This window comes from Vidua chalybeata, chromosome 5 (genome assembly GCF_026979565.1).
Source record: "Vidua chalybeata isolate OUT-0048 chromosome 5, bVidCha1 merged haplotype, whole genome shotgun sequence".
In the NCBI taxonomy this organism is placed as follows: Eukaryota; Metazoa; Chordata; class Aves; order Passeriformes; family Viduidae; genus Vidua; species Vidua chalybeata.
In genome coordinates this window covers 70,384,158-70,398,107 of record NC_071534.1, presented here as the reverse complement: position 1 = coordinate 70,398,107, position 13,950 = coordinate 70,384,158, and the positions used below count along the sequence as shown (strand labels likewise).

The following is a 13,950-nucleotide window of genomic DNA, read 5'->3' as shown; positions in this document are numbered from 1 at the left end:
TGCCATACATTCTCCAGCGATAAAAGAATTTTTTCTCTGCAAACCAATGTAATTTATCTGGTCCCAGCAACATCTAACACCAGCACACTCCACAGGAAGTTATTTCACACTACAGGCAGTGTTGGATATCTCTTTGTGCTTTGACAAATCAATGCTTTCCATAGATCTGGCCCAGATGTGCATGTGCCAAATGAACAACTACCACCCAGTCTCATCTTCTGTCCAAAATTACTCCCACACTGTGATACACTAATTTAGGGAGGAAAGAAAGAACAAGGAAACTCTCCAGCACTCAAACAGCACAAGAGAACAACAGGCAGATGCTGTAAAAGGACAGAAAGTAAGTTATCATTTCTCCACAAGCTAATACACTTCTGTTATTGTTGGGAGCTGAGAGAACATGATGTTTACTGAGCTAGTCAGCAGCAAAAGAAAACAAACACCATTGTACCACTCATCATGTGGCACAACAGATAACTCCAGGAGCACAGCAATGCTAGAGGGATGATCAGCTGCAGAACTACGAAACCACTCACCTCCCTCTGTAAAAATGCTATTTTCCAGCTTCAAAAGCATCCCAGCCTCAAACCAGGATTTAACATCGTGGATCCCACCAGAGAACACACATCACACACACATTGATCTTTATTCTGTCTATCACTCCTGTTCCCACAAATGTGGGCAGCTTACCTGCACCAAACTCCTACAAAAAGAGCTTTGATGCGGATGAAATGCACACCAGATTTGTCTGCTCAGTCGCCAGACCAAGAAGCTCAGCACAAACTGAGAACAACCACAGGAAATTGAATGAAGTTTCCTAAGTTCAAGTGCCGAGTCCTGCATTTTGGCCACAGTAACCCCCTCCAGTGCTCTAGGCTGGGGATGGTGTGGCTGGGCAGGGCCCAGGCAGAAAGCGACCTGGGCTTGCTGGTCAACAGCCGGCTGAACATGAGCCAGCAGTGTGCCCTGGTGGCCAAGAAGGCCAATGGCTCCTGGCCTGGATCAGGAATGGTGTGGCCAGCAGGAGCAGGGAGCTCATTCTGCCCTGTGCTCAGCACAGGTGAGGGCACAGCTCGGGTGCTGTGTCCAGTTCTGGCCCCTCAGTTTGGGAAGGAGCTTGGGACGTGTCCAGAGGGGACAACGAGGCTGGAGAGGGGCTGGGAACACAAAGCCTGTGAGGAACTGAGCTGGGGGTGCTCAGCCTGGAGAAAAGGAGACTCAGGGCTGGCCTCAGCTCTCTCCACAGCTCCTGAAAGGTGCCTGTGCTCAGCTGGCCTTGGGCTCTGTCTCCAGGCAGCACTGACAGAGCCAGAGCACACAGGCTCAGGCTGAGCCCAGGGAAATTCAGGTTGGATATCAGGAAAAAGCTTTTCCAGAAAGGTGATAAAGTTCTGGAATGGCTGCCTGGGGAGGTGGTGGGGTCACCACCCCTGGATGTGTTTAAAAAGCCTGGATGTGGCCCTGGGTGCCAGGGTCTGCCTGAGCTGTTGGGCTGGGCTGGGCTCGATGCTCTTGGAGGTCTCTCCAAACCCAGGGATTTTGTGAAATGCTTTTCCCGGCACCATGGCAGGTCCTACAGGCAACCACAGGCCCAAAGAGCTCAGCTGGTGTTGCTAAACCACAAAGCTTCCAGAGGATGGAGTATCTTATTCTCCATCAAGTACTTGATGGAGTATCTTGGAGTATCAGTGGACATATAGATGTCCACAGCAAATGTGGAAAAAAACAGGTTTCTAAACAAATCTGGAGTCTCCTCCACCTCCATTTTCAAGTCTATTTCCTGTTTGATGGGGAGGATTCAGTTTTAGCACACAGCACCCTGTGAATGTACCTCAGACTGAAGCACTGGGGAAGCAGCTCTATTTCCATGGAAAGGTTTGGGTGGGAAGGGACCTTAAAGCCCATCCAGTGCCACCCCTGCCATGGGCAGGGACACCTCCCACTGTCCCAGGTTGCTCCAAGCCCCATCTAACCTGGCCTTGGACACTGCCAGCAATCCAGGGGCAGCCCCAGCTGCTCTGGGAATTCCAACCCATCCCCTCCCCATCCTCCCAGCCAAGAATTTCTTCTTTAAATCTCAGAAATTCAACCTCCTTCACCATAAAGCCATTCCCTCTTTGTCCCATTTCCCCCCCTATTTTATTCTACAAGGGTCAACTACAAAAATAACTCAGGTGGAGACAAATCCATGAATTTTCAAGCTCCAAATGCCCACAATCCGTCCCCATTTAGGTTGGGAAGGTGCTGAATACCTTTGGAGCACTAACAAGCTCAGTGCTGTGAACCTGAATTTGCGGTGCCATCCACACCCCCCCTACTTCATCTCATCCCCTGTCACTTCATTCCCTTCACAGGAATATTTTTGCCACCAAATCCTGCATTTGCTGCCCCCCACCCCCTTATATTTTGCACTGTGGCAAAAAAATTCAGCTACAACCTTTAAGGTGATCCATTTACAGGCACCAACTTCACAATTACACCTTGAACAAGAATCTGATTTGAGATTCAGTAAGAATTTCTGTTTACACTGAGGACTCATTTTTCCTCACAGAGTTTATATTACATTTTTTTCTCTCTGTTTTCTAGTGCAGATGAGCAATTCCTTTTGCCAGCCTGCTGTCAGCTTCCTACCTGCCCAATAAAACACCAAGAAAATTAGATTATGTCAATTTTTAAGAGAAAACTGTTAACATTAATGAATAATAAACGTTTCATGTCTGTAAATTTGCTTTTTCTGATGCCTCCAGCCAGGCTGGTTGGATAACTGCCTGCCTATTTTACCTGCCCTAGGGCCAGCCCTGTTAAGTGTGATTACTGCTAAGCTATGGATGGCAAACTGAGGCTTAATTATCCATTTCCTGACTAGAAAATTTGTTTCACAGGAAGAACATTGCAGTAACAGTATGTGGGCATTATGCTTCTGCAGATTCTTTTTTATGAAGCAAAACTGAAAGAACAGATAATGCAAATACAACTTTTAGGAAATTAATGCTCAGTTAGGACCAGGTAATTCTTACAGGAAAGGAGGGTTGAAGACCCTGCTGGCTTTCACTACAACTGTGGGTGTTCAATGTCTTTGTGTGCCTCTAAAAGCCTTTTTTCTTCTGCTCCCCAGTATCAGAGCAGACTTATGTAAATATTTGTGGTTAAAGGCAGAAAAGAGTATTACAGGACACACAGGTGCAGCTTGGAAATCCAGGAATAATCCTCTTTTCCTTCTGGATCAGGTTTCTTTGAGCATGGAATTCACTCTTCTTCACTCAGCATCGCTCATTCAAATGCAAATACTCATTAAAGACAGTGGGAAACACCACCAAAAAAAAAAAAGCAAGCTGACAGAATTTAAATATTTCTCATCTGATCAGGAAAAAAAGGACATTTTAGTGAAGTGCAATTGAACTGAGTGCTGAATCACTGAGGGGGGGAATCAAACAAAGCTCCAATTTTCACAGGAATCCACAGTAAACTTCCCACCACCTGTTCCAAGCGCTCTGTGCTGTATCACACACCTTGTTGAGGCTCCCAGTTCCTCACTTTAAAACACCTTTGAAGCTCCAAACACACAGTTTGTGGTACCAACTGCTCAAAGCAGCGTGGCTGAAAGCTTGTCCTGCTCAAAGCTCCAGCTGCATTTCATGTGTGGCCAAGGCAGGACTCACTGATGTACTGACCTCTTCCTCCAGCAAAAACACAAAAAATCTGTTTAACAGCAGCAGCCCTGGGCAAAATTCAGAATTTCTGGGATACACAAGATCCGTTCCTCCTGAAGAAATTGGGTGATGTTTTCACTGGTTTATGGTTTGGGTGAGAGTTAAAGGATAATTCTTCTACTGCTCCCTCAGAAATCTGCAGATAGCAAATGCTGGGGAGGTACTACACAGAAATATTGTAAAAACTCTGCTGAATAGGTTTCACAATTTATCACATTAAGGCTGGAAAAGACCCATAAATTCCCCATGTCAAACTGTTCCTCCAGCACTGCCAAGGCCACCACTGACCCACATCCCCAAGTGCCACATCCACACAGTGGTTTTTTTTAATCCCTTCAGGAATGGGGATTCCACCACTGCCCTGGACAGTGGAATTCACAGGAGGAATTTTTCCTGTTATCAAAATCTAAACCTCAGCAGTGCCCAGCACAGGGGGATTCATGTGATATGCATCACATAATTGTCATACATACTTACACCAGTCCACATAATAGAATACACAGTATGGCATTAAAATCACCAAAATCACCCCTCAGGAAAGAAAATTAAGGGGATTATTTTGTCTTGTTATTCTCCATGTTACACCACACCAAAGGACCTAAAATACAAACTAGAGTACAAGAAGGTACAGAAAACTACAGCCTTAGCCAAAAGACAATTGCGAACAACAAAGGATTTGTGGAGTTAAACAAAGAAAGCAGTTGCTAGAAGCAACAAATAATCATTTCAGCAGAGCACTGTGGATGTCTAGAAAGCTCAGTTTCCTCTCTGCAGGAAACAGCTGCAATGTGCCAAGGAAACTTCAGTATTGAAAAGTAGGAGGAAAAAAAAAAAAAAAAAGCAGCGTAGAAAGAAACCTATTAGAATGCAGTTATTCCCATTGCTGATGGCCGTGGCCACACAGCAATCCCAGCATTTGCTTTCTCATTTGGGTTCGAGCCCTTGTGATCGCTGCAGCATTTGTGGTGCTCCGGCAGCCGAGGCCGAGCACAGCCGCGGGGGAGAGCGGCACCGAGCCCGAGAGCCAGGGAACAGCACCGGGGAAGGGAGGGGAGGTCAGCGTGCGAGGAACAAAACACCCGAGAAGAGAGGAGAGGTCAGCCTGTGAGAGGGGGAGTAAAATACCCGTGAAGGGAGGTCAGCCTGTGAGGGGAGGAATAAAATACCCGTGAAGGGAGGTCAGCCTGTGAGGGGGAGAACATGGTACCCGGGAACAGAGGAGAGGTCAGCGTGAGGGGGGTTATAAGGTACCCGAGAAGAGAGGAGAGGTCAGTGTGTGACGGGGAGAACAAAACACCCGAAAAAGGAGAAGTCAGCGTGTGAGGAGGGGAATAAAATACCCGAGAAGAGAGGAGAGCTCAGCCTGTGAGGGGGAGAACAAGGTACCCGGGAACAGAGGAGAGGTCAGCGTGAGAGGGGGAATAAAATACCCGTGAAGGGAGGTCAGCCTGTGAGGGGGAGAACAAGGAACTCGAGAAGAGAGGAGAGGTCAGTGTGTGACGGGGAGAACAAAACACCCGAAAAAGGAGAAGTCAGCCTGTGAGGGGGGGAATAAAATAGCCGAGAAGAGAAGAGAGGCTAGCGTGTTAGGGGAGAACGAGGTACCCGAAAAAGGAGAGGTCAGCCTGTGACGGGGAGAACGAAACACCCGAAAAAGGAAGAGAGGTCAGCGTCTGAGGGGGGGAACAAAACACCCGAGAAGAGAGGAGAGGTCAGCGTGTGAGGGGGGAACAAGGTACCCGAGAAGGGAGGAGAGGTCATTATGTGAGAGGGGGAATAAAATACCCGAGAAGAGAGGAGAGGTCAGCCTGTGAGGGGGGAACAAGGTACCCGAGATGAGAGGGATCATCTCCCACATTCGCTGCCCTGCACATGCTACCGTGAGCCGAGAGCTCCTCAGGCACTGTCAAGCTGAAAATGATCCCAGGAATTGCTGCAGTGAGGGAGTTTGAAGTGCAAGTTGTTGGTAGCATCAAGTGTTGACTTCCCATAGGTGTGGAAGATGCATTTAAGTGCTCCGCAAGCAATAACCCATGACAAATGCACTCATTTGTTACTGCCTTCCCCCCATCAGAGCTGAAAACACAGCATCGCACAGTGGCTTTGACACTGATCATTTCAAGGGCTGGGCCTTGCCGTGAAAATGTCAAGCAACACCTGAGATCAAAGACACATTTTGAACATGTTTACCTTACCAGTATTTAAGTCCCTGAGTTAATCAGAATAAAATGCGTAAGTGAGGAGACACTAAAATCTGCTCCTTTCTGAAATTCAGGGGTTATTCATATTTCCCCCTGCTTCCAACCTTATTTTTATGGGTTTAAAAATACCCTCTCTGGGGAAAAGAGCCTGTCCAGAGCAGTTCAGCACAAATTCTTCCTCCTGACTGCCCTTACACCCCACGAGACATCACAAGCAGCTCCATTTCAAGAGATCACACTGAAAATGTTTTATAAAGCTCCCTGGGACAAGAACAACTCTACTTCGACCCACTGTGTCTCCACTGAGCTACAAATTTCCACAGGTTCATTAAACTAAATGGACTTATTTGAATTTTATAATTGAAAACTGTTGTCTTAAAGACAAGTCCCAAATGGGGTGATCTACAGCTTCCAGCACTATTTAACCTCAAAGTGTATAATTTGATAATTCAGGTTTTGAAACCTCTCCAGAGGCTCATGGAAACCACTGTAAAAGTTAGGTCCTTATAAAACAAAACCAGACAGAAGGAAAAAAAAAAAAAAAAGACTCCAAAAGGTATTTAACAATTTAACTTGGCAGTGACACGTTGAATGCTTTCTTATTATCTTCACAGGTTAATGGATTGTTTCTGTGAAATTCTGGATTTGTGGAAATGAATTAAAGCATTCAGGAAAGATACTTCTTCACAAAGACCATGAGGTGCTAGAAAGCAGACAGTCAAGAATTGTAGTGTCCAAGTCAATGGGCATGGGAAATGAGGTATTCTGAGAAGTGACTGAACAATTATAAATAATAATTTAAAAAAGAAGTGAAATCCTGAGGCTAGCACCCTCCACCCTCACCAAGGGGAACAAAGGTACTCAGCCTGCAGGGAACTCCCTCTCCCTTGTGCAAAGAAATAGCTCACTACAAGAACAGCAGCACCAAGTCTGTTCACAATCCTGTTAAGCACCCAGAGCAAACAGAGCATTTTAAAACATTTTCCTCCTCTACTTACATTCCATTAATCTTTCATGCTGTTTACACAGTTGGTTAGAGCATTTTCAACAGAAGCTGGTGATCTTTTTATCATTGAGGACTTGCAGATGGGTACAGGAGAGATGCAGCAAAAAGGCTGAGCAGCCTCCAGCCATCTAAATAAATACCAGCAGGGAATTCTTTATTTTGCTAAATTAACCAACCTTTAATCAAATTTCCTTACCCCAATACAAATGATGCCAGGGGAGTGAGTGATCAGCTGGTTTCTGAAACAAATATTAGATTGCAGTGGCTTCAACAGAATTCCCCTCCTTCAGGTGGCTCCAACAGCAGCACAGGAAGAGTTTCAATCCCACACACAGGAAAACCCCAGGGACACCAAGCAGCTGCACATTTTCCAGGTGGGAACACGGATGAAGGCAGCAGACAGCCCCAGAGATGCCACTTACACCTCCAGGCACAAGCAGAGGGACTCGGCTGCCACTCCACTGTGTGAGACCCTGTCCAGGACTGTCTCCATGTCCAGGAAACCACAGGGACCAACTCTTCTTTTGGCAATTAATTTTAAATCCAAAAATCAAATCAGCCATTCCACGTATTACCACATTCCCAGGAGAAAGTCAAAGCCCTAAGGATCAGTATTTGCAGATCTGCAAGAGCAGAGGCTGGACAGTGCTACTCAGACCTGTCACCTGCATCATTAAGGCATAAAGAATATTTTGGGAGCCACTCCCCATGCTGCACCATGAACCCATCCTTGGTATCCCACCTGCAGGAACCAGCAGGAGGCTTGGGGAATTTCATCATCCACCTGAAGGTTTCAAAACCGCACCAGAACCAAGAGCTGTTGAAGGCAACACCTCTGGAAGAGTTCAAAGCACAATCATTTCCCAGCAAAACCCAGTATTTCCAGTTCCTAGTTTTACCAGGGTAGGTTCAACTCCAGCTCTGCACTGGCTAAAGGTAAAATAAGAGCTGAAAATAAAGTGCTTTGAGCTTTTAACTTGGCACACTCACACCTCTTGTCCTTTGCTATGTGGTTGTGTATTCACATTTACTCATTTTTAAATGCAACCAAGGGTGTGTATCAATCTACAGCCCAACACTTGCAAAATACCTAAACATTTTATACAAGTGCCTGGAGATCATTTCAAGGAAATTTATAGTTTACAACCACACTCTGCCATATACAATTTATTTTCAGGGAATTTCTGAAGTACTTTTCTCATAGAAGAACAGCTACCTTTATAACACTGGAAAACACCATTTGCAATAAAAGTGGTTTTAAGAGACCATTACAGATCAGAATAACTCAAATTTATTCCTTGTAGCAGCTATTTCTCAAATGCAACAGCTCCACATCCCTGTTCCTCACTTTTCATCACAAACTGGGATCTCAGCTCGACTGTTTTAGACACAGAAAAGTCCAAATGCCAGGTCATCAGCAAAAATCCATTCAGCAAGTTCACTTATAATGAAAGTAATAGCCACAAGCATTAAAGAAAAAGAATCCCACCTGTGAAAATTAAAGTATGGTCAAGGTTTTTTGCCTGCAATCTCAACTTCTGCAGAGATCTGTTGGGTGCATCTGCTTCTGTGAAAACTCAGCACAAAAATTTCACTGAGGTCTTACAGAGTCACTGCTAAAGTTTGTTTTCCCCCAATTAAAGAAGCTATTAAAGGCCAGTTTTAAAAAATAGCAACCTTTAATTGGGAAGAAAAACACACAACAATAAATAAAAAGCAGACACATTCACCAATTAAAAATCTGACAAGATCTCTCAGTCTTAAAAAAAAAAAAAAGTATTTGCTAAATGCCAGGTTGCTTGTTTCAAAATACAAAAGCTGCTTCAACCAGCTACCAACAAAACAAAAGGTTAAGAAAAATCAATATACAAACACGTGTTTGTCCTCTGAGTGATAAAAAAAATATTCCTCAAGTTGTCCTCCAGCAGGAGAGCCAAATTTGCTCCGTTATCTGCATAGTTTTTAAAAAGACACTGCCAAAGCCCCTGGGATCAGCAGACTTCTGTGACAGCATCTTGACCTTACAAAGTACCTTTTATTTAATGAACTTGAGGGATCTTTCTTATCCACAAAGGAACGAGCAGGTTTTGGAGGCGTGTGTGCTGAGGAATGAGCACAAGTGCAGCAGCACAGGGATAGAAGCTGTAAAGCCCTGATATCCAATATCCACTCTGGAAGTCACAATCCCAGGAGCTCTTTTCTTGTAGCAAATAATGCTCATTTCTTCTGAGCACTTTGAGGACAAGAACAAATTGAAGATACTTCCAATAGCTGTAAAGGCACAGGGAAAAGAAGGGAAGCTCCCTGGAGCTGCAGCCAAATTGGGAATTTAAGGGCAGACTTTGCAAACACTCATTAAGCTTCCCAGACACCCTTTACTTCCAAAACATTTATTGTTGGGGACAATCCCTTTATTTCTCCTTTGGGAGAAACAAGAGGGGAACTGGCCAAGAATTCAGTGTGACCCCAGCACTGCTGGGGGTGGAACTATACCTACCTAAATTTGGGAATTCCCTGGGAGCCCCTGGCTCTTTTGGGATGGATCAGGCCTGTCCTGGGACAGCTGCACGTCCCTCACTCCTGACAGTGCTCATGGAACATTCTTCCAAATTAATCCATCCTTGAGGCTGCCTTTAGTCTCTGATCTTGGCAACAACCAGAAAACCAAGGTGAATTCCATGAGTGCATGGATCCTCCCACAGGAAACAACTGGCAAAGAACAAATATGTTCCCTGACACAACAGGAAAAAGTGACACCTAAGAGGGACAGAAAGGAATGACAAGTGGGACACTATTTCCTGTTGGGTTTTCCTTCATCTCAGAGCTTTTTGTATTCAGAGCTGCTGAAAAGCAGCACCACAGAGAGCAGGGATAACTTAAAATTCCCAAACCAGACCCCATAAAATTCCATTTCTGACTGGATTTTAGTGCTGCTATGCAAGTTAAACTTGGTCATGGATCTCACCCCAAACACTCTCCCTGGAAGTGAGACACTTGCTCCTGGGAAGTCCAGTCACAAAACTACTAGAATCCCTAAATCTGGGATCACAGAAAAGGGAATTATTCAGTCTCTTGTGAGTGAGAGCTGCTGAGCTCGAGTTAATACCAGAAATTATCCCTTCGTTAATAAAATAATTTCTATTTAAAAAAAGCCTTTCAGCTTCACACTTCAAAGCATTTCATAGACAATAGAAAGAGATTTTGTAGACCTTAAAAATGACTTGAAGAACCTCCTCTGGTTTTGTTTGTTTACAGCAGAAAAATGCAGTCAAAGTTTTGCTCTTTTTCATCCATTGTTCCCTTTATGGACCTTTCACACAGCAACAAGGGAGAAATAAACAGCCTAAATAAACAGGGACATGCAAGTGTAAAACCACACGGATTGGCAGAAGCCTCTATTATGCATAAATGTTTTGGAAATAAAGCCATCAACAAAAGGCAACTCAGCCACATTTCAAAACAACAGCTCGCTGTTAAGATTTGTAATATTTTTTTCTGAAGCTGAGTAAAATTACATTTAAGCCACCCAGGTTTAAATTTGTCTGCAGAGGTATTTTATGACCATACTAAAAAATTCACCTGTTGCTTGGCAAGTTCATCCTCACCTGAGTTCCTACACAAAAACAACATACGGAGAAAAGTGATTTAAATTCCTTTTCACACCATTTGCTTTCTGCACTTGGCTAAGCCTAAGAAACATCAATATTATTACCACAACACTTTTTCCTTCCTCTGCAATCAGTTCTACCCTCAGGTTTTCATGGTCTGGCTCAATTTGACAGACCAAGCTCTGCAGAGAATCTCTACATCCAAACCAAGTTCTAATTAAATTCTGGAAGTTTAGTTATCAGGCTGTTCTGTTGAATAACCTTAATTTCATAAAGTCAATAACTCAATGTTGTGTCTAAAAGCCAGGCCTAAACTAGCCAAGGTATCAGTGCCTGGAAGCCAAAGATTATGAGACAGACATTTTATTTGGAGAACAGAGCACTGTGAGCTCACTCTTCTGGTTTTAAATAAATTTAATAAGCCCAGATTTATTAAAATAGAGGTACAAAAAGAAGACCTTAAAATACTCTTGGAAATTACAGGGAATGTGGAAAAAAGATGATGACAACAGGAAATGCTGCACAACCAGTGCATGTTTATTATTCTTCCACTGACAGGGGCACCAGTTTTTTTTTATATAACCAACATCTCCCTCAAGTTTTGCAAGACTTCAAAGATTTCAGAGCAATGAAAAAGAATTGAATTTTGTCCTAAACACTATAATTCACAGAGGATATTTAAATCATAACTCTTCCTAGATACAGAACTAGTGCCACAATAACTTCTCCAAAACCAGAATGACCACAGATTCTCTCCGAGACACCGGAGTAGGAGCCAAAGTTTGGGAGCTCAGTACAACTGCCAGCATCCTGCTGGTGTGACTGCAGCTGCCCACACCCACTGTGTAAGAACATTCAAAACACATAAGAATATTTAAAATATGTAAGAGCATTCAAAACCTTCATTGTGGGCAATCAGCTGCCAATCCTCTGGTTTTAAGCAGCACAGAAAAGATTTAAGGAAAGTACTGGGGAGGGAACAGTGAATTCACATCCAAGTCTATCACAGAACCATCGTCCAGCAGAGTTCAGGAATGTGGGCAGATAAAAATCAATGGCTAAACATGACTGAACACAACTCTTTCTTTTCAGTGCCAACAAGACAGACTTGGAAACAGCAGCACTTTGCCCACTCTGGCATTCCCACACAGGATGGAGTCCACACGCTGGACTTGCTGGTCCTCCAGATTTCCAGCCAGATGAATTTTACTCAGTGCTGCTGTGTTTGAGGGTAGGGGTCATTTATGGACCCCACAGCAGTAACATGACAGTGCCTTGGCCTTCATGGAGGGCATTAAGCTGGTACTACCTGCAGGGTTTATTCCAAACTCACTGATGCTGTGAAAAGACCTCCAAGACCATTGAGTCCAACCTGTGACAGATCCCCACCTTGTCAGCCACACCAGAGCACTGAGTGCCACGTCCAGGGCTTTCTTCAAGACCTCCAGGGATGGGGACTCCACCGCTGCCCCTGGAGCGATGGAGTCCCTACAGTGTGTGAAGACTCTTCTTGTGTAGAAATTCCTCCTAAAATCCACCCTGAGGCTGTTCCCTCTCCTCCTGGGAGCAGAGCCCGACCTGCCCCCGTCTGTCCCCTGCTGTCAGGGACTTGTGCAGAGCCACAAGGTCCCGTCTCAGCCCCTTCCCAGCTCCCTCAGCCCCTGCTGGTTCTCCAGACCCTTCCCAGCTCCATTTCCTGGACACACTCCAATGTCCTCTGAGTTGAGGAGCCCAGAACTGGACACAGCACTCGACGTATGGCCTCATCAGTGCCCAGAACAGGGGGAAATAACTTCCCCGTCCTGAGGCCACGCTATTTTAGACACAGACCAGGTGTCACTGTCCTCCTTGCCCACCTGGGCTCGTGTTCAGCCGCTGTCAAGCAGCACCCCCGGGTCTTGTTCTGCTGCACAAACTCCCAGCCCCTCTGCCCCGGGCTGGAGCAGTGCCGGGGGTTACTGTGGCCAAAACACAGGACCCGGCACCTGGCCTTGATGAACCTCACCCCGTTGGTCCCAGCCCCTCCATCCAGCCTGTCCAGGTTCCTCCGGCCCCAGGATGAAGCAAAGCACTTGGAGCAGGAGGAAGTGCGCCGGGCAGGGCGGCAGGGCAGCGGGACAGGCATCGGGACAAGGTTTTCTCCAGCACTGCAGCCTCCCCAGCGCTCCAGGGCCAGCAGGGACCCGAGCCTCGGGTCACCCCATGCCCAGGAGGGACCCCACATCCCGGAAGCCCGAGCCGGGCAGGCCTCCCCAGCACAGCATGGCCCGCAGCCTGCCCTAGGTCACCCTCAGAGGCGCGGAGGATGCGGAGCGGGGCCGCCCCTACCTGATAACCGAGATGAGCAGCCCCGAGGGGTCTTTGCTCCTGCCCACAGTGCTGCGGTACCTCCCAACCGCGTCGCCCGCCGCCATCTTGCGCCCCCCCAAACACGGCGCCGACACACGTGCTGGCGCGCCGCAGCCAATCATAGGCGAGGAGGGTGGGCAGCCACCCAATGGAAGGCGAGGAGGGCGGGGCACGCAGCATCAATGCTCCGCGGAGCCTTCTGGGAGGTGTAGTTTTTATGGCCGCGGCGAGACAAATTCCCACGCAAACCTTCGGCAGGTGGTTAAAAATGAGTAAAAGGTTAAAAAATTACCGACCCGACAAGATACACCTGCAAAGACACTGGTGCCCAAAAGCTATCATTCACTCTAGGAGCGGCAGGAAACGGTGGAGGTACGAGGGACCAAAGCATCCCCTCAGGGTCCTCACGGAGCAGGGTTGCTTGAACAGTGAGAGATTTAAATGTTTATAGAGTTAAAGTAACTCTATAAAGTAACGTATAGGGTAAAGTGCGTTAAGTATTTAAATTAACGCGTTCGATGAATTGGTAGTGTTAAATACTCACAGTATGTCACAGCCTGAACGAGTTTGATCACAAATACACCCACAAGAGTTGCTGACGCTTCCCTTAGTTTAATGTCTTTAAGCTACAATGTCATTAAGAATAAATTTCCCCGGTTTTCCGTGGGAAGGCAGTGGGATGACCAAAGATGAGCCAGCCCAGGTGGTCCCTGAAGTCAGCTCTGAAAGCAAACCTGAATGTTTGGCACAGGAATTATGGTTTTGGAGCAGATGGAAGTGACGGATTGGAATCTGTTCACAACCTCAAAAATGCTGCAACACCCAATCCTCGCTGTGTCTTCCACAGCAGGATATTCCGTGATCCTACAATGCTGAGACTCCACAATAACAAACACCAACCTCCTTGCCCACAGTCCTTGCTTTACCATGGATACACTCCATCCCTTGCCGCGGGATCACCTTTGGAAAAAGGAAAGGTGGATGTCACCCTGTCCAGGGCTGGAAATCCAAAGGTTGTTTTTCACCAAATATCACACAAACCTCTCCCAAGAACTGGCTCACTTTCCCCATTTCTA

General features: G+C 46.0%; 1 protein-coding gene across 7 annotated transcripts in view; it reads right to left on the bottom strand.

The window, feature by feature from the left end:
* EXOC4 (exocyst complex component 4) overlaps positions 1 to 12,956 on the bottom strand; it is a 309,659-nt gene extending 296,703 nt beyond the window's left edge. For all 7 annotated transcript variants that reach the window (XM_053943114.1, XM_053943113.1, XM_053943116.1 and 4 more), the window contains exon 1: positions 12,854 to 12,956. In XM_053943114.1, the coding sequence (XP_053799089.1) occupies positions 12,854 to 12,939 (86 nt within the window). In that variant the 5' untranslated portion in view covers positions 12,940 to 12,956. The remainder of the gene's footprint in view (positions 1 to 12,853) is intronic.
* Between the last annotated feature and the right edge of the window lie 994 nt (positions 12,957 to 13,950).